Source organism: Berghia stephanieae, chromosome 7 (assembly GCF_034508935.2).
Source record: "Berghia stephanieae isolate SIO BIC M18660-M18661 chromosome 7, UCSD_Bste_1.3, whole genome shotgun sequence".
NCBI lineage: Eukaryota > Metazoa > Mollusca > Gastropoda > Nudibranchia > Aeolidiidae > Berghia > Berghia stephanieae.
Window position 1 is genome coordinate 56,650,817 of NC_088366.1, and position 21,294 is coordinate 56,672,110.

General features: G+C 37.0%; 2 protein-coding genes across 2 annotated transcripts in view; one reads left to right on the plus strand and one right to left on the minus strand.

Annotated features, from left to right (window-relative positions):
• Nucleotides 1-523: 523 nt before the first annotated feature.
• On the minus strand, nt 524-8,163 carry LOC144977542 (uncharacterized). The gene is made up of 3 exons (XM_078922871.1): nt 8,033-8,163; nt 2,561-2,831; nt 524-1,012 (listed from the first exon to the last, which is right to left on the minus strand). The coding sequence occupies exons 2-3, from the start codon at nt 2,774-2,776 to the stop codon at nt 662-664; spliced, it is 567 nt and encodes a 188-aa protein (XP_078778997.1). The 5' UTR covers nt 2,777-2,831; nt 8,033-8,163; the 3' UTR covers nt 524-661.
• Nucleotides 8,164-8,196: 33 nt separating this feature from the next.
• Nucleotides 8,197-21,294, plus strand: part of LOC144976591 (piezo-type mechanosensitive ion channel component 1-like) — a 168,523-nt gene continuing 155,425 nt past the window's right edge. Inside the window, exons 1-3 of the mRNA XM_078920886.1 lie at nt 8,197-8,492; nt 9,427-9,582; nt 12,949-13,044. Of these exons, the coding sequence (XP_078777012.1) occupies nt 9,516-9,582; nt 12,949-13,044 (163 nt within the window). The 5' untranslated portion in view covers nt 8,197-8,492; nt 9,427-9,515. The remainder of the gene's footprint in view (nt 8,493-9,426; nt 9,583-12,948; nt 13,045-21,294) is intronic.

Sequence of the window (21,294 nt, forward strand, 5' to 3'; positions counted from 1 at the left end):
GTAGAACACAGCATACAGATGTTTACTTTTCAGATAATGAAAGAATTGCTAAGAATAAATCACCGGCAACAACTATAATGCTATGGGTTATATCTGTATCTGTAATCTCTTCAAACAATTCCAATGAAAACGAATTATAGGGAATGAGATTAGCGGAAGAGTAGCGTCCCTTGATTGGACGTCACCTTACAGAGAGAACATCAATTTGGTTTTGAAGTGTCTCAAGCCGCTTTCACCGGAAGCGAGAACGAGAGACGCATTGGCACAACCAACATGACATTCTCTCTCTAATAACTTTCCCGCCGGTGACGTCACAGACTATGGGTAACGTCCAATCAAGGGACGCTACTCTTCCGCTAATCTCATTCCTTATAGAAACATAACTGCAATCATCTCAAGACAAAAGCTGAACACTGAAGACTTTTGTGCTATATTCTCATAAAACAATGAAATATAAATACTCAGTAATGAATAATTTTGATTAGAAGATGAATGATGTCATTATACTATAAGTGAAAAAATTATTCACATTCCTCTGCAATTAAAAACAAAACAGTTGTGTAGAAAAGAAAATTGGCCATTCGTTATCATCCCTAAAATGATAACATCTATTGTAAGTTAATAATAACCAGAAAGTAAAATAATCAACATTAAATTTCATTTAGAGACTCAGCATTGCCCAAGTAAACAAGACATTTCCAATAGTCAACCCGACATGAAGAATGTCGACTCGCAGGAAAATGGACATTTTTCCTTCAGATCCAACCACGGAGCCAGACACAACGTAGAGCGCAGCAGCCATCAACCCGTAGACATTGACGGCTCTCAAACACACGAGAATGATGGTAACCATGGCAAAGCCGCTACAGGCTTCGCTGATAAGTTTCTTCATGCCTGGGGCTAGGAACCGGGAGAAGATGAGAACGCCCATGGTGAACATTATGGTGAGGTTCATCATGATAGGAAGATCTTTGTGACAAAACCCAACTGCCATTAAAGGAACTCCTAGGACCTGTGAAAGGAGAAAGAGCATAATTGTATGAAAATGTGTTAATTATGAATGCTTCTAAAAAAATTGCATAAAGGACAATTTTCAAAAGACAATTTGCAAACAAACAGTACAGGTGAAAACTGGTTTAACAGAAATTCAAGGGACATATTTTGCTTTAAACATGTTAAGTAGTTGGTCGTAGTGAAAGAGCATTGTATGAAAATGTGCTAGTTATGAATGCTTCTAAAAAAAATGCATAAAGGACAATTTTCAAAAGACAATTTGCAAACAAACAGGTGAAAACTGGTTTAATAGAAATTCAAAGGTCATATTTTGCTTTAAACATGGCAAGTAGTTGGTCGTAGTAATTAAACGAAAGAAGAGAAAGAGCATTGTATGAAGATGTGCTAGTTATGAATGCTTCTAAAAAAATGCATAAAGGACAATTTTCAAAAGACAATTTTGCAAACAAACAAGTGAAAACTGATTTAATCGAAATTCAAGGGACATATTTTGCTTTAAACATGGCAAGTAGTTGGTCGTAGTAATTAAAATTTCACAGGCATATGGTTCATGGGGCCAAAGCTTATACTTATTCCAGTTTCTGTTGCTTTAAACGACAGACTTGAAAAATGCAGTGAATGAAAAAGAAAAAAAATAAGTGTCATTTTTTTTCTCCCTTTCTTTGTCACTGTTAAAAAAATGACTGGTATGTAATTTGAAAATGTTATAACGTTATTCCTCCAACCACAAATAGATCGAATCATTGAATGCTATAATAATCAATATGTGCTATTATTCCAACTAAATTTAATTTCAAAGAGCGTTCTATCCTTGTACCTAGCTTGAGACTGCCTAAAAGTTCAACCCATATACAAGCACCAAAGGTTACAATAAATCATAATAATCATGGAGAGCAGAATTAAAAGGATAATCAATACCTCTCCCAAAAAAAGATAGAGATCTATCTTATTCTTATTGCTTCCTTAATTATTGAGGTTTTATATAGAGCAATATCCACTAATCGTGCTCAAAGCTCATTACAAGGGGTCCCAGGCCAACAGCAACACTTAACATTGAGGAAGGGACATGACGCCTATTAGGCAATATTACAATTTTTCGGACAGAGACAACTCTGTTAACGACCAGATACTCATTTTACATGATGAGAGAATGTGAGTAAAGAGCCTTTTCCAAGGACGCAACTATGTGCTGAACGAGACTCGAACCCAGGACCTTCTGATCCAAAAGCGAGTGTCATACCACCAGACCATATAGCCGTACGTATCCTTCTGAGAAAAGAGAACAAATTTTTTTAATGGCTTGAAATTTGACATATAATTCTTAGGTCAATGGTTTGGTGTCTTTAGCTTATCGAGGGTTTGTGAATAATAACACAGTAGAAAACTTAATAACATTTTAAAATGACCTATGGTCAACAACCTTTTATAATGAGCAGATTTCAGGTTAACGTGTCTTCATTGTATATTAAGTTTTCTGTAAGACCAATATAATCATAATCATTCTTATGGTGATGGAAGATAACATTATTTTTCATTATCCTCTTACCTGAGCCAACCAAGACGTCATGCGATGGTATTCATAAATTTGACCATCTTGTCTCATCTGAGCAAACCGAATCACTCCAAGAGCAGCGGCTGTGCCCTGGATTCCTATACCCAGACAGGAAAACAGATTTGTCCAGAATATGTTGTAGATGTAGTAGAGCACTGACCACACGAGAAGACCATCAGAAAGAGAGGTTGAAATTTGACGTCCCACCATTTTCGTACAGCTTATAAGTGACAATGATTTTCTGTTGTCTGATTCTTGATTAAATCTGTTAAGATAAATCAAAATATTAAAAATAAAAATATGATATGAACAATATAGTAGGTACCGTTTAAGGGATGGTCGGCAGTTAAACCTAAGACCTTTAATTGTAGGATTCTGTAAAATTGCTGCATATAATAATTGGACAGTCAAATCAAAAGCTGTTTTAAAACAATTTGGATTGGTTGCCATGGAAAAGAATATCAACAGCCGCCATCTTGTAGGATTTTTTGTCTATTCTCACATTGACATTTCTCAATAAGTTATGCATAACAAACTTTGCAGAACGTTTGAAGTACACAAAAACAGATTTTTTCAAATTTAAAGATACGCCAAAAAATGTCTATACTAATAAGAATTTGTCCTAATTTTTTGTGTTAAAAATGTGAAAAAAAAAAGTTTTTGATCTTATCAGTATAAGAGAAAAAAGAAAGGGAAAAAAAATCTTAATTTTATACAGATACATGTTAGGTGTAAATTTCAAACATTTCCAAACTCCAGTTTAAAGAAAATGTAATTTTTAATGGAATAAAATGTAATTTTGTGGAAGAAGACAAATTCACTAACTCAACTGCCCAAGATCCCCCATAACATAATGATTGTTGAATTCGAAGCAGCATAGCAGTCAGGGATTAATCAAATTAGAATGAACTAATCAATGTTTTACAGTAATTAATTACAATGAAAAAGAAACCAAACACAATGAATATGGGCTAGGTTGTTTTCAAATGGTTACAGCCTTTGTTGATTCTGGATACATCCCCCCAGTCTCTAATGTCGTAAGTCACTTGCTTCGTAGATTGTGAAATTGGCTCCCTGATCAATGAGTAACCACTTGGCACAAAAAATGATCAGACCATATATGGAAGTATAATATGGCCGATGAATTTGAATTATAGTTTTCTCTCATAATTTAATGAGTTGAATGAGTGACAACCGGGCTGCTGGGAATCATGCTTATAGGGGTAATTAGAAGAGATGGCACATTCATATCAATTTTTTTTTAAATTAAGAGCTTTCATTCTAAACAAATAATTACTGGGAGGTAATTGATGAAAATAAAGTTACATGACCTCATATAAAATGAACAACAACAATACTGAAATAAAACAATTTATTCTTGACCATTTAATGTTTTAGAAATTGTCATCAGAAGGCTATAGAATTAAAATATATGTAAAACTCCAAATCAAATATTTTGACAGAGACACCAACTTAAAATTTGACTAACAGGAATTTCTCTCACCACCCAGAGGAATTTCAATGCCGAAACAGGAATTTCCGCATATAAAAAAGGCACTTTGGGATGATATTTGATATTGTGGTTACATATCCTTTAGTTGTAAAAATAACTATTTAGAACTATACTCCAGCACGGTTTCCTTGAACTCATTCGATTGTCCTGAACTTTTTCCTTATAATTTTTTGTTATCATTCCATTCCTTTCTCGAACTAATTTTTACCTCAAACACCATTTCCTTGAACTGATTTAATTAAATTGGTTTTAATGTGCCCGGTGAATTCAATCACTGATGATTTAATGTGACATGTAAGTGTATCTCTGACACCTCTCTGGTATTTTTATCACTTCGCCATTCGTTCTAATTCCAATGCCACGTGCCATCATAATGATGGTTGGGCACACCGACACCAGTAAATGACTGTTGCGATACAGCAACTCCCCCCCACACCACAACAACACATACACACAAACACACATCGACCCCTTGTAATATGTAAATGCCTCTCTCAACATATCAATAAAGTAAATAAATATTGAAGTTCCCTTTAAAAATCTTCGAGCGGAAATTTTAATTGAGCTTTATATAGCGCAATATCCACTAACTGTGCTCAAAGCGCTTTACAAGGGGTCCCTGGTCAACAGCAACATTTAACACGTAGGACGGAACATAACGCCTGTTAGGCGATATTACAATTTTTCGGACAAAGACAGCGCCGTTAACAGCCAGGTACTCATTTTACACCTGAGTACGGTGAGAGAAAGTGAGTAAAGAGCCTTTTCCAAGGACTCAATTATGCGCCGAGCGCGAGGCTCGAACCCAGGACCTTCTGATCTGAAAGCGAGTGCCATACCACTAGACCACTTGTCTTAGGGTCTATTCAACGGGGAAGACTGGAATATTCCAGGTGTTAGCTGCAGTGCAGCATCACAAATTGAGCTGGGAAGGGTGGTTTGCTGAAGGCCACATAACGCATGGATATTCGAACTAGGTATCTTTCGGGTGCATAGCAAAGTCCATATACTGCTGAGCCACACGCCCCCTCCCACCTCCCCATTGTCGTTATGGTAAGGCACAGTTTCCTCCAAAAGCAGTTTGAAAAAACTGTGCTGGAGTGTATGCATGTAAACGCAATGCCAAATACCATCCCAAAGTTTCTTTATTTCATATTATATAAGTTCCAAAATGTAATGGTGGTAGTAGTTATGGTGATGTGGTGGTTGTTGTTGTGGTAGTTATGATGATGCTTTGGGGGTGGTTGTACTAGTAGTGGTAGTGATGATGATATATGGTGATGGTGGTTGTAGTAGTAGTAGTGGTAGTGGCAGTGATGATGATGTGGTGATGATTGTAATAATATTACTGGTAATGATAATGATGCGGCGCTGGGGTTGTAGTGGTAGAAGTAGAAGTGGTAATGACGTTGATGTTGTGGTGTTTTTGTAGTAGATGTGGTAGTGATGAGGATGCATTAGATTTTTTGCAAATTATCTAGTGGCTTGTATTACATTGGGCAATTTGCAATTTGTGAGACATCTGTAGCGTTTTCCTTAGGTGGGACAAAGTGAGAGCCACGACGCACAATATCTAGCTTGTTTTCTTTGTTTAAGCGAGTGCCACAACTTGTGAATGCTTGTGCAACTCGTGTTTTCACCAAAGCATTCACAAGTTGTGGCACTCACTGGTGCACCAAGGGTATTATAAACTCTCCTCTCACACGTAGAGCGAGAAACGTCAATGCAGCTGGCTGGCTTGTGAATGCTTGTGCAACTTGCATTGCACCATAGCTAGATTTTGCACCTCATGGTGCCTCACATTGTCCCAGTCTACGGGTCACTTCCAAGTTTCCAATTCATTTAGATCTGCACGCAAAGAGACTTGCTGTCTCATTCCAAGAAATGGTTGTAGTTTCATTACTTGAAAACAACAATGTTGTGTGACATGCACAATATTATGATCTGCTCACATCAAAAGTGACTTTCCTCAGAGTAAAATGTGAAATGAAAGTGAAAGGAATTTAAAAGAAAAAGCAATGAAAATGGTAGATATGTGTGTTTCTTAATGCCTCCCTAAAATTTTAAGAAAAGATTTGTCTTTTTAACTTTAAAATAAGAAGGCTGCGGTTATTCAGAGTCGACTCTGAATAACTGTCTACGGTTATTCAGAGTCGACTCTGAATAACTGTCTACGGTTATTCAGAGTCGGGGAGTCCACTCTGAATAACTGTAGACAGTTGACTCTGAATAACTGTCTACAGTTATTCAGAGTCGGGGAGTCGACTCTGAATAACTGTAGACAGTTATGAGTGATGAATTTCCAGTTACCAACCACACGGTTTTTCTGTTTTTTTCTTCTCTCCCACCTCTGTTTAACCCTACGGGAAAAAAATCGTTTTACTTTTTGGTATTTTCTTGTCTCTTCTGTCATGGCAGTTTTTTGCATCGGTGATTTGCATTGCGGCCGCAAAATTTGCAATTTTTTTGCAAATTGTCGAGATTTTGCACAAAAAAAAACAAAAGAAAAAAAAAGAAAAAAAAAAAAGAAATATTAAAAAAAATATAGTGGGGACCAGTGATGATAATCTTCCGCGGATTTCTGGGATTTTAGGATTTGTTCATAAATGTTCCGTTGTTTTTTGTCATGTCAAACATTTTCTGCTCAGTGGTAGTTCAGGGGAAAAAAATCCAATAATATGCCTTCTATCATTTTTTGACACCTCTGCTCAGTTGCATGAATTTTGGTGACACTCCTTTATTTATGACGTTAGTCTAGACACGCTGGCGCCAAATGTCAAAGGCAGCACAAGACACATGGTGGCCATGAATGAGAAGATGATCGAAAGGGAAGGGGATGGAGCAAATGGGTGTAAATATTTGTGTACTTTTTTAGCTGTACATGATAATACATTCATTTGACGATTTTATAAGGTTTATAAGCGTGTCTTTTTCTTTTTCTTCCTTTTTAAGTTTTGTTTTGTTTTTGTTTGATTGTTCTGAAGTTGTTTATAGAATTCATTACAACTTGTGTCTAATTATAAAACAATTAAAAAAAAAAAAATCAATTCATTAATTCTCTCTCTCTCTCTCTCCTCCTCTCTCTCCTCTCTCTCTCTCTCTCACTTCTCTCTTCACTCATCTCATATTATGTTTATAGATATCATTTGGTAATAGAGAGATAATAAGTTAGGCTGATCGATTTAAGAGATGATTGTTTATAAGCTAATTTAAATTTGCTTTGTTGATGGAATATGATTTGCAATTGATTAAAGATTCTTATTTATAGCGACTGAAGTTGAAAAATCGCCAAGTTTTAAGAATTTGGCATTAAAATTGCCAAAGTCCCAAAATAACCGTAGTAAACTGGTGTCAAATTGAAACAAGCTCATCTCGCAAGAACTCAACTCGATAATTCGATAGGCTACTCGGCTCTAAATTCTAAATATCTGTACACATGGTTATCCAGGGTCGACTCTGAATAACCATCTACAGTTATCCAGAGTCGACTCTGAATAACCACTTCGAATAAAAAAGTGATCCCTGCTAGAAAAAAAGGAGAAGAGAGCAATTTTCTCACGTCTCAGCCACGTCTGGGCCTGGGTGATTATTTAAAGTTAAAGAATAAGTTTTTATTTACATAAAAACATGATATCCAATATCCACTGCCACTCTGGGACATTTGAAAAAAATGTGTTCTTTTTAAATTGAAATTATATATTTCATCCCTGGAGTGTAAAAAAACAAAACAAAACAAAAACAAACAAACCACACAAAAACCTCCCTCACGCTAATCCCACCCCCAAACAAACAAAAAACAAACAAAACAACTAAAAATAAAAGTCAAAGTCAAAAAGTCAAAAATGTCAAGAGTCAGACACTGAGACTACGAAAAGACATGACTCATGACGCACGCTTTTTTTTTTTACAATAACCAAGATATGATATCACTACTGCCTAAAATTTCAGCTCACCCAAATCAAGTGAAATACAAGGTCTTGAACTTGAAGGTCTTGGTTGTTTTGTTATTATTTCAGTCTCACTTCTTCCCGTCTTCTTTTTATTTTTTTTTCCCACCAGCCAGTACCAGTTATGTCCCTTCCCCGGTCATAACGTAAACTTCCGGTTTTCTTGTTATGGGTTAGGAGTAGGCGATGGTGAGGCGTTCACAGTTCACAGTGTGTTTTACGAACCTCCAAGGTTTTACAACCAGCGACTTTTGTCCTCGTGTGTGCGGCCAGCCAGCACGCGCAGTCCCTGGATTCTTTGAACCAAGCAGGCTACACACACTTCACAAACACATTCGCATCTACTTGCCGCCTGCGTGTAAACAGGAGCTTTTATTTAGGATTGTGATTTGATCTTTCAACCCAATTATCTTAGTGTGTCTTAATAGTTTGATAGTGAATTGCAAGTGTCAATTTACTTATAATGGTATGTTTCCATTCCGTCGTTCCAATACTAAAATGTTTCTTGAATGAAGTATTTTGCATTTAAGTAAGGCTCGTTTAAATAAAAGGTTTGTGATGTGTGATTATCGAAATCGAAGACACGAACGGATTCTTAGAAGAAAAGAGGAAGATTCAGTTTGTGATTGATGCATTTTGCCATAGTCATAGTCATGGGTAGAAACATCACATGAGCCTGAGATACCAAGCTCGAGGCTAACTAAATGTTACAAAACCTCTATTCTATAACATACATATAGGAATGCAAGGATCTTATAAAACCCCATACAGAAGTTCAGAAGTTTTTAAAGACTATAGACGTCTATATTTTCTCAATTTCAAGTCAGATATATATCTATAATAAGGAAAAATAAATGTTTTTTCCATGCAATGACTTAATTAAGCAGGTTCTTAAAAGTAAAAGTTTAAGCCAATTAATGTATGTTAGACAATGCAATATGCATTGGTATTGATGTGGGATTCGCACAATTGATACTGATACCTTTATATTCAGATAAGAATTGAAATGATGTTAATTATTGCTTGTTTGATTATATAACAAGTGCCTGCAAACCAAAATAATACAATGTGTGTGTTAAAAAAATAATCATATAATCATTTTAAGTTTTAATGTAATATACATCTTTGCATTTAATTAATTAATATTACGTTATTAAAGTTTTAAAATCCTAAATTAAGATCACATTTCAAACCAAATATACAACAAAAAATAATGAAAAAAACTCGGCAACTTAAATGTCGAAATAATAGAAAGCATTACAAAATGCGATGGTGTGTATGTAAAGTTTCAAAATAAAATAAGAAAATTTAATTCGTGACATGAATAATGAATAGGATTGCCCACCAATAGGAAGGCTCTATATATATTTACGGTCCTAATTTGATTTTGTTTTTTTCAGCGTCTACCTTGTATCAATATGTGCTGTGTTAATTTAACTGAATTCTAATTGGATTTTCAAGTAATTGGATATAACCAACAACAGAGAAGATGACACAGCAACGCGTCATGAGAGTGCTTCTGTTTCGGGTGATTTTACCCGTCACATTATTGGCAGGTAAGTTTATTGTATTTTTAGATGACGTCGTAAAAGTAATAAATGTGTGCATTAACCCTCATAGTCATAGTGACATATTGAAGAACTGCATTTTGTTTTTAAAACTAGGAGAACGCACAAGTTGTAATGAGCCAATGATATCTACTAATTTTATACTCAGTTGTGCTTTTTCTTGTTTTTATCTAATATGAAACACTTGATATGAACAAATAATTATAGATATTAAGTTTATTAATCCAACGAGGATATAACTTTGTGTTTTGTACACGACATGACTTTTAACGTACTCTAACTCTTACTCTTACAAAAATACCACATGTGCAAATGCGTGCCACACAATTCTATAGGAATTATAAACGATGATATTGTGCAAGGAAATTATTAATCTAACAATAACAGAAACATACACAGACACACAAACATATATATATATATATATATATAATATATATATATACATATATACATATATACTTATACACACTCACAGATACACACAATTATAACAATTAATTGTCATTAGCGAAGTAATTAGGTGGAAATGGTATTAACTCAATTATCAATCAAAATACATATACATACTTATATAATAGAGGAGTAGATCGTGAATAGTGAGCTCCAACTACATACCAAGAGGTGAAGCCCGCATTTGGTAGGTAGTCAATTGGTTGTTATAAATTATAAAGCATAAAAATTGACTAAATAATTTATCAGAGTCAGTATAGCCTTAAAACTTAAAATAATATGTTTGTAATGTCGAGATACTAATAAGGTCAGTGTGCAAATTGAAATGGTAGTAGGAGGTAAATAAGATAGCTGGGACAGTGAAACGTTGCTCATGGATGACTCACTCATCTTAGTGATCAAGTTAAATACAATCCTTTATTTCGTTATAATTTTCCTTTTATGCTATATTTCTGCAAAGTAAGTGCCTATGAAAACATTACTTAAAGACTCTCTCTCTCTCTCTCTCTCTCTCTCTCTCTCTCTCTCTCTCTCTCTCTCTCTGTGTGTGTGTATATGTGTCCATTTTAATGAGGGGGGGGGGGGGGGGGTCAGAAAATGTAATTTTGTTTAGCCCTAGTTGGTTTTCTATTTATCGGATTATTTTGTATTTCTACATCACCACAATGATGTGCTAACGTTACAGATGTAGAGGGGGATTGTTGATGTTTATATATTTGTGTGAAGCACTCATCCAAGCATCAAATTATGTTATTTTGTACTTGTTTTTAAAAGATAGGATGAGAGATACGTACATATATGTCATTCATTCATGCGTGTCTTTTCAGTAGATTTACGCTCGAAACACTATTCATTTTAAATATTCATCACAAACAATGCAGCCGGGAGGTTACATATACTACCCCCCCCCCTTCCTCCCCCGCCCACACACACAAACACATACGGTCAAATGACTACGACCGTGGGCTTCGTTATAAGAGTTCACGAAGGCCACGCTACGACTTACTCTCTTCGCCCCTTTTTTCTTTCCCAAGATTTCAAAGCAAAGTTGGCATGAGAATGAATGTTGAACACTTGACATCGTTTAAAATCCTCTAAACACAGTAGTATTTTACAATACCGAAAAATTAAATGAAATGCCGTCAATACCACCTCCCCCCCCCCCCCCCAAACAAATACACATCAGGTGTTCCCCCCCCCCTCTCTCTCTCTCTCTCTCTCTCTCTCTCTCTCTCTCTCTCTCTCTCTCTCTCTCTCTATCTATCTCTCTCCCACCCCTCTTTCTGTATGTGTGTTTTCTCTATCTCTCTCTCTCTCTCTCTCTCTCTCTCTCTCTCTTTCTCTCTCTCTCTCTCTCTCTCTCTCTCTTGTTGTTGTTTTGTCTTGTTCATTCTATCAATGATGCACAATTATTATATGACAAGAAGGATGAGACGTCATTTTATATCATTAAGTCTACCGGTAATTATGAGAGTATACATGTTCTATCAGAGGTAAATTGAAATCAAACAAAACCCGGAAACAAAGATGAGCTACTGAATAGCTAGCTATCAAGAATGAGCTGAGTGAAACCAGCCCTACCATACTTTGACAAAAACACATACACACACACACGCACACACACACAAAGTTCGTTTTGGCCAGTAATCTTTTACTTCAAATTATTATTGATGGATTCCGATGACCTTTTGCCTTGTCATAAAGTCTCAAACATGAGCTTTAAGAAGTCTCAGGTTTAACTCGTTTTGACGGATGTGTGTGTTTGGGGGGGAGGGGGGGGGGGTAATTTTAATAATTATTTGATTTGATGTAGGGGTTTCTGGCCAAAATGATAGTACAAGAAGTGTTTTTGTTTTTGTTTGTTTTTTTTTCATTTTTTTTTTCATAGCACGGTAGTCTTGTCTTGATCGTGCTATGATTAAAGCTTAATCAATGACAACGGGCGTTATGTTGTAGCCTACATGAAAAATAGGTCGGGAATTAATCAAGTAAAGTTATCTTGATTGACAAATCAAGTGAGATGGTGAGTGGGAATTAACTCTATGATTTGTAACGCTATGTATTGATTCCTCTTCAAACGTTTGTTTCATACTGTTTTATTTATGGTATACATTTATTATAAAGTGGGTTTTTGTTGGTTTTTTTTGTTATTGTTTTTTTTAAAAGTTGATGAGCACGCAAGTGTGATCAGTGACGACGATAATGATAATCAATGCATGCAACTGGCGTGAAGGTGTAACCGGCTGTCACATTGTACAATACGAATTTATTACATTCTCTGGGAGGGGTGGGGGTTAAAAAAAATAATTGAGCTTTTATATAGCGCAATATCCACTAAACGTGCTCAAAGCGCTTTATAAGGGTCCCTGACCAACAGCAACACGAAAGAAAGAACGAGACATGACGCCTCTTAGGTGATAATACCATTTTTTCCGACAGACACAACGCTGTTCACGGCCGGGTATTCATTTTACACCTGAATACGGTGAGAGAATGTGAGTAAAGAGCCTTTTCCAAGGACTGAACTATGCGCTGAGCGAGGCTCGAATCCAGGACCATCCGATCCTGTGTCATCCTGTGCGAGTGTCATACCGCTAGACCCAGTGACTTCTTATATACTATCAGTAGACAATGGCGAGACCACATAGCCGCACAACTTTTTAAATTAGTAGGGAAATGTATAGTGTGAACCTTACCACTACTGTTGCAAACTGATTAAAAAAAAAAAGATGATTCTGTTATTATTATTATTATTATTATTATTATTATTATTATTATTATTATTATTATTATTATTATTATTATTATTATTATTATTATTATTATTATTATTATTATTATTATTATTATTATTATTGTTGTTGTTGAATTCAATGTAATAGTCAATCTTCTCATCCCCAGCATGTGTGTTTCGATACAATGCCGTGTCGTTCCTATATCTCATCTTGTTGCTGTGCACGCCATTACTTCCACTACCATCTAGAAGCACCATGAGGGGTAAGTCACTTTACATTTTTCATCATTGTCATTTAAATATTGTTGATATTTTCACAACCCCCCCCCCCAAAAAAAAAAAAACAAACAAAAAAACAAAACACAATTAAACAAAATATCAAAATTGGCAGTTATGTAGTTTAGCTGCACAATAATTTATAACATTTTTAAATTTCATTTTTTTTTTTTTTTTTTGCTTCTAAAGCTTGAAATGGAGGATTTAGGAGAACTTGTTTTCGCCCAAGACCATAATATAGGTACAAAGCAACAAGCCCCGTTATTGAAGAACCAAAAAAAAAAAAATAAAAATAAAATCAAACAAAGCGATACAAAACAACAAACCCAGAAAACATAGCAAATAATTAAAAAACCCCCCCCCAAAAAAAACCAAAACAAACAGAAACAAAATCAAACATATATTATTTATCGTCCGCTTCGTGATTAGGATTCAATAGTGTTTTTTTGTCGTTCCTTTTGCTATGAGTCCGAATTTGCAGATGTGATAGCCGAACGTAGAATTCATTATTGCCATGCTTCAATGGCCAGTATAGTTTGTGTTTAGTTTGAAATTGTTTTTTCCATTACAAATTAATAATAATAAAAAAAAAAGAATCCACAACAATTTGGGTTTTTAGAAGACGTAAATAAGGTCACTTCGACCCTGTCTAAATCAAATGCAAATCTCTTGTCAAATACACACAATGCGGTTAGATAGATAGCTGTTTTACACAAATGTTTATTTATTTAATTTTTGGTGGTAGATTTAGTTTATTGTTTGTTTGTTCCCCCCCCCCCCCCCCCCACCCCATTCCCTTTCCCCTCTTCGTCTTCACCTCCCCCCCCCCCCCCCCCCTCCCCAATGACCTGTATACACTCTGATTGCTATGGCCTTCCAGATAATTTTGTCCATGGTCGCTCGAACTACACGTCTTTAATTGCTATGCCCTTCCCCCCCCCCCCCACTCCACATCCTACTCACCCTTATCCTCTTGGGAATGTTTATAATATTTTCATCAGCTTATTGTCATGTTTTAATAACAATAAGCATATTTATATAGTGCCTTTCGTCGAAACCTCAAAGCGCTAAAAAACAAAACAAAAACAAACAAACAAACAAACAATTCAACCGAGGTATCAAAACAATTATTATATTTATTGGCAAAGACACCTGTTCTTGACAAATTTTGTTTGTTTTGTTTTGCTTTTGTCGATATTGATGTTTTAATCGTTTTTTAATTATTTATTATTATTTTTTAAATATTTATTTGGCTGTCTTGATTTTCTTCTTCACATTTTATTTATCAGTACCCATTAATTTATTTATTATACATCATGAATTATACATGTTATGGATTGTCGGTATGCTGTCTGTCTGCTTTAGAGTACAATACAATAAGTGGCCAGCGATTTCTCTTTTGTACTCCCGTAGTTTGTAGTAGGACGCGATAGCCCATCCCATGCATGCCACTTTTCCCCTCTCGCTCTCTCTCTCTCTCTCCCTCTCTCTCTCTCTCTCCCTCTCTCTCTCTCTCTCTCCCTCTCTCTCTCTCTCTCTCTCTCTCTCTCTCTCTCTCCATCTACCTGGCCAATGGCTCTGAAAGTCTACTTTTTATTTTTATTACTATGATCAGATATAAGTAAAGAGCCTTTTCAAAGGTATTAACTTTGCATCGCCAACAATAGGGCTCGAACCAGAGACCTACAAGGCGGACGCCCAGTGTCGCAACCGCACGAATTAATGATTATCAAAACAAACAAACCAAAACAAAAACAAACAAAAAACAACTAACAGCCTTGATTATCAATATAGAGCAATATCCACTAAACGTACTCAAAGCGCTTTACAAGGGGTCCCTGGCCAACAGTGGGACTTTAACTTGTAGGACGAGACATGGCGCCTGTTAGGCGATATTATTACATTTTTTCCCCGACAGAGACAACGCTGTTAACGGCCAGTAGGTACTCATTTTGCATCTGAGCACGATGTGATGAAAGAATAATAATAATAATAATAATATGAGTAAAGAGCGCTTTCAATAATTCAACTTTGCACCACCCTCAACGGGACTCGATCCAGAAGCCTACTAACTCTAAAAGCCAAAATGCCAAGTGCCATCATCCAACAAAGACCACGCAGTCAGATAAAATAATGATTAAGTGAAAGCTACCGCAATGGGGGTGGGTAGTTATCGTAGTCATCGTTCAGTTTTCGCCTGACACAGACTACAAAATGCCAGTCTTTTGCCATAAATGAAAACAAATCGTGAGTTGGATTCAATAGTTCAACCAATGAAATAACTTGTTTCCTTGAGCTCTACTAACGACAACTCACTAGACGCTGTACAAACCTAAAAAATGACGTCAAACTGCCAGTCCTAGAGGATGTTAGTGTCAGGTTATATGTTAACGATGGCTACGGTGGGTATCCAGTATCCAGCGAACCCATAGCGATCTAGCGAACCTCATAATTATCCTATTTCGTTGTTGGGTGCCATTCCAGTTAATAGACAGGTAGATAACCACGCCTCTCGGACAAACATCAAAATGTAAACAATGACAGTGATTGGTAGACACAGCAAACTATACAGGTTTACAATCGATGGTATATGTTTAAGTAAAATACCCACTGTTCTTCCGCTTGATCAATAGAACCAACACAGAAAACTATGTGTAAATTCAAACGCTCATTATCCGATCGAGAAAATCGTGTGATAACAAATAGTCACTCATTTGGCGGTATAAAAACAATAACAATTATCAGAGGGAGGTCGATTTAATTCATGGTGCTCTTTATAAACAACCAACTATGTTTGTCCGAGCACGTGTGAGGGTGTGTCACAAAGTCCATGTTTTGATTGGTCGAAAATCTACTGGTTTATATGCCATGAATCACTCTCGCCCTTAATCCTGTTTGGTTTGTTTGTTTGTTTGTTTTGATAATCATTAATTCGTGCGGTTGCCGTGCGGCTATGTGGTCTTGTGGTATGACGACACTCGCTTTCGGATCGGAAGGTCCTGGGTTCGAGCCTCGCTCGCTCAGCGCATAGTTGAGTCCTCGGAGAAGGCTCTTTACTCACATTCTCTCACCGCGCTCAGGTGTAAAATGAGTACCACCTGGCCGTTAACAGCGTTGTCTCTGTCCGAAAAAAATTATAACATCGCCTAACGGGCGTCATGTCCCGTCCTAAATGTTAAATGTTGCTGTTGGCCAGGGACCCCTTGTAAAGCGCTTTGAGCACATTTGATGGATATTGCGCTATATAAAAGCTCAATTTATTATTATTATTATTTTTACTCCCTTCCACCGCCACTGCCCTACCTCCATCAGCGTTCCTGAAGAATCAACCTCTGCTGTGAATTATTATTATTATCAGTTGATTGATTATCATGAATTATGCATGGAGTTTGGATTAGGGTTTTTTTTTTCCCGGTGAATGCGATACTGTGTGGATGGTCGGTAATAATTGATGAAGGGTGCGGTTTCATGGGTTGCTCTTTTGTGTTCTCTGGGGGGACGGACTGGTGGATTGAGTCGCCGAGAGAGAGGCCAGATTCATTGTTAGGAAGAGAGCTCCTTTGTCAATGCTATTTATTGGCAAAGACACCTGTTCTTGACAGATTTTGTTTGTTTAGTTTTGTTTTTGTCGATATTGATGTTTTAATCGTTTTTTTTTTTTTTTTTTTTTTTTAACTGAAGGCTTAGGGATAGGAATGAACGGCCTTTATCTTCTCATCAATATTGTTAAATTTACGGACAACTTTTCCCCTCTTAAGTATTTGACTTGTGGTGATATGAAGGTGCCAATATCACTCACTCACTCACTCACTCTATCCCATGCCGATTGATCGTCCGGGGACTCTCGGGATGCAGACTTCACGATTCGACGCCACTCATCACGGTCTTGGGCCTTCCTCATTAGATTGTTCCACGTCAATCCTGTCCAATCTTTAATGTTATCCTGGGCCACACTTTCCTCTGTCTTCCAATATACTTCTTGTAAAGCTATTTTTAATAAATAAATACATAAATACATAAATAAATAAATAAATAAATAAATAAATAAATAAATAAATAAATAAATAAATAAATAAATAAAAAAAATTCTCTTTATTCATCCCACAGGGGAAGTTTGTCTCTAGGGTATATTCCAAGGGAAGACTGGAATAACCCAGCCGCAATGCAGCGCCGCAAATTGAGCTAGGGCGAGGTGACTTGCTCAAGACCACACATGCACAACGCAGCGGGTATTCGAACTCGGTACCTTTCGGGTACGAAGCGAAGGCCGTACCGCTGAGCCATGCTGCCCCATAGCAGATTTGTGTATAGATAGTTCGAAGATGACGTCACTCAAGTATAACGGACCAACACACAAAACTATGTGTAACCTTGAACTTTTGTAGTCGGGGTAATACAGTTTAGTGAGAATTACTCACAAACGCGGATGGCAAAATACAATAACAAAGGCTTGAGTGACGTCATCTTCGAACTATCTATAGCTATAAGACCTCACCCAACTCCCCCCCCCCCCCTTTTTTTTTTTCCCCGGAGTGCTCTTCTAGCAATACCAGTTTATTGTTAATCTTCGTTTACCCGTTTAGTATAACATAATATCACTTCTATTTATGGAATAGTACATGTACATGTAACGGGATTTCATACATAAATCATGATGACTCATTCCATTAGTAATTCATTGTCACTGTGTCAACGGCCAGGCATGTTTACAGCACGCATGGGCGATGGTGATAATGATTATGTTAATTATCCGGTAAAGGTCACCGTGTGCTTTGTATTCGCAATCTGATTCTCTTTACCAAACGATAAAAATAATCTTTGTTTTTGTTTGCTTTTTAACGGTTTTACGACACTCTCGACATATTTAGGTCATTCCGTCTAAGTAAAAAGGAATAAATAAGTAGATTTACAATAGACGCCTAGATAACCACGCCTCTCGGACAGTCGTCAGTCATAATGTAAACAATGCCAGTGATTGGTAAAGATAGCAAATAATCTTTGTTTTTGTTTGCTTTTTAACGGTTATACGACACTCCCGACACATTTAGGTCATTCCGTCTCAGTAAAAAGGAATAAAAAAGTAGATTTACAATAGACGCCTAGATAACCACGCCTCTCGGACAGTCGTCAGTCAAAATGTAAACAATGCCAGTGATTGGTAAACATAGCAAACTACCTCAGGTTTTACTATCGGTGGTACATATCTAGATAAAATACCCACTGTTCTACCTCTTGTTGTAAGACGACGAACTCGAACATTTCGATCAGCACTCGGGTCTTTGTTATTGTTTTTTGCCATCCGCGTTTATGAGTAATTCTCACAAAAAAAATGGTTGGGTAGCTGTAGCTGAGTTACTTAAATCTGACAAAGAGTGCTTTGCAATCGACTATTAGCGTCCTGTCCAAAGGGTAGCAAGCGACTGCTACTGTCCGGTTTTACGCTATATAAATCGGAATAAATGATGGCTATATGGCTCTGACTGAAGGACTACTCTACCTGCATCTTAAAAGAATTTTTTTTTAAATGGAAAAGAAAGAAAGAAAGAAAGAAAGAAAGAAAGGTTGTGGTTGTATTCACGTCTAGCCATCGAATCAGACGGGGGTATCGATCGTTTACACGGTTGCCTGTATTCGACCTATTTCCTTTTTCATATCAGATCTCTGTCGAGATTTGGGTCGCGATTTTATCTGTCCGTCTCTCTTCTCTCTCTCTGTCTCTCTCTCTCTCTCTCTCTCTCTCTCTCTTTCTTCTCTCTCACTCTCTCTCTCTTGACTCTCTCTCTCTATCTCTATATGTGTCTGTGTGTCTGTGTGTGTCTCTCATTATATCTCTCTCTCTGTATGCGTCTCTCTCTCTCTCTCTCTCTCTCTCTCTCTCTCTCTCTCTCTCTCTCTCTCTCTCCCGCTCTAAATGGCTGCTTTAAAAAAAAAATGAAATAGCAGAAATATTTGTAAAATAACATTTAAAACATTCTCTTTATTCATCCCAAGGGGAAATTCGTCTCTTGGGTCTATTCCAAGGGAAGACTGGAATAACCCAGGCGTCATTCGCAGTACAGCGCCGCAACTTGAGCTAGGGCGAGGTGACTTGCTCAAGGCCACACAGCGCTGCGGCGGGTAGGTGATCGAACTCGGTACCGTTCGGATACGAAGCAAAGACTGTACCGCTGAACCACGCTGCCCCATGCTTAAAAAAAAAAGATAAAAAAAAAAAATTCTCTATTGTCTTCTGGCACTTTTCTACTCACTTCATCTCTTGTTGTTACCAACATAAGTGCCTGCTCCACTCACTTTTCTGAATTATAAATTCTGCCCCATGCTTGTAACATTGCTACTACTATCTTACAGTTACAGTGTCGATCGGTCTTTATAGATAGAATGCGCTTGGCCAAGGAGTTCACAACATTGCCATCCGGAAGTATAACGGACCAACACACAAACTCTGTGTAACCATGAACTTTTATAGTCTGATTAATACAGTTTAGTGAGAACAACTCACAAACGCGGATGGCAAAAACAATAACAAAGGCCTGAGTGACGTCATCTGCATACTATCTATTCTTAATCAGCCCGAGCACCTGAATCATTAGCCTGCCTAGTTAGTCTTCGATGTAATCCTAATTACGCTGGCATTGGCATTGATTGGATAATTATACATGAGTCAATGCCACGCCGTAGCCTCTCGCCTCCAGGTCAAGGCGGACGAGAAGTCTATATATATATATATATATATATATATATATATATATATATATATATATATATATATATATATATATATATATATATTTATATATATATATATATATATATTACACAAAGCAGAACCAATAAATGACGCTGGAGTGTGCAGTAGAAAAGAAAAAAATTAAAAAATTGAGCTTTATATAGCGCAATATCTACTAAATGTGCTCAAAGCGCTTTACACGGGGTCCCTGGTCAACAGCAACATTTAACATGTAGGACGGGACATGACGCCTGTTTGGAGATATTACAATTTATTCGGACAAAGACAACGCTGTTAACGGCCAGGTACTCATTTTTACACCTGAGTACGGTGAGAGAATGTGAGTAAAGAGCCTTTTCCAAGGACTCAACTATGCGCCGAGCGCGAGGCTCGAACCCAGGACCTTCCGATCCGAAAGCGAGAGTCATACCACAAGACCACATAGCCGCACAGGACGCTGGAGTGTGCAGTAGAAAGCGCAACGCCCGTAACCTTCTTATCTCATACTTATTGCATCGCTATTAGGAGTGATATTACTATTAGCAGAGATAGATGCCTACTCGAAATGTCAAAAAATCGTAGTTTCCACAATAATAATAAAGAAAAGGTCACAAAAACTAGCATTACAAATAAAATTATTTGTCCTCAGCATAATCAAAATATGTTCTAAAGTCCTAAATGTGACCCCCGTCTCAAAGCGGTATTATGTCGGGATCCACTCGGTTAGGGAAATTGAATTCATTGCGACAAATATCAAACTTGGGTTTAATTTCTGTACGTTATGCTGGAGTATAAATACTATTTCTTACTTTACAAAAACTTCTAAGGTCCAATTTCTCATTATTCTATCTTTAAATTCACTTTCTGGGGTCTGAATCTTCCCGACATAATACCGTTTTGAGACGGAGGGTCACAAATATAGTTTCTAAGCAACCAAACTATCCTTTTCAACAAGATTTATTGAATCAAAATCGTCCACGCAGTTCTCTTGCTGGAGCCAAAAAATCGCAATTCTACGAATTTTTCGTAGTACTAGGCAGGTCTGTATTATTTACCATTTGTGACCCTCCTTCTCAAAACGGTATTATGTCGGGATGATTCAGACCCCAAGAAGTGAATTTAGAGATAGAATGATGAGAAATTGGAGCTTAGAAGTTTTTGCAATGCAAGAAATAGTCTTTATACTCCAGCATAACGTACAGAAATTCAACCCAAGTTGGATATTTGTGGCTATGAATTCAATTTCCCATACCGAGTGGATCCCGACATAATACCGCTTTGATACGGTGGGTCACATTTTATTACATTGCATGCAGCAGAGCCTAGGACTTCATCTACTCTATAGATGTCACTGAGCAGAGCCAATGAATGACATTGGGGTATGTAGTTGGTAGACGCGGCTTAGCCCCGTAACCTTCTTAAAGATATAATAATATGCGCTTGGCGAAGAAGCTCATAACATTGCCATCCGGAAGTATAACGGACCAACACACAAAACTGTGTGTATCCA

What these genes read in the sequence shown, in the direction of transcription:
- LOC144977542 (XM_078922871.1), bottom strand. Translation starts at nt 2,776, where the DNA reads ATGGTGGGACGTCAAATTTCAACCTCTCTTTCTGATGGTCTTCTCGTG. An exon ending in TGACGTCTTGGTTGGCTCAG is followed by an intron (nt 1,013 to 2,560) that starts GTAAGAGGATAA and finishes CTCCTTTCACAG; the next exon opens with GTCCTAGGAGTTCCTTTAAT.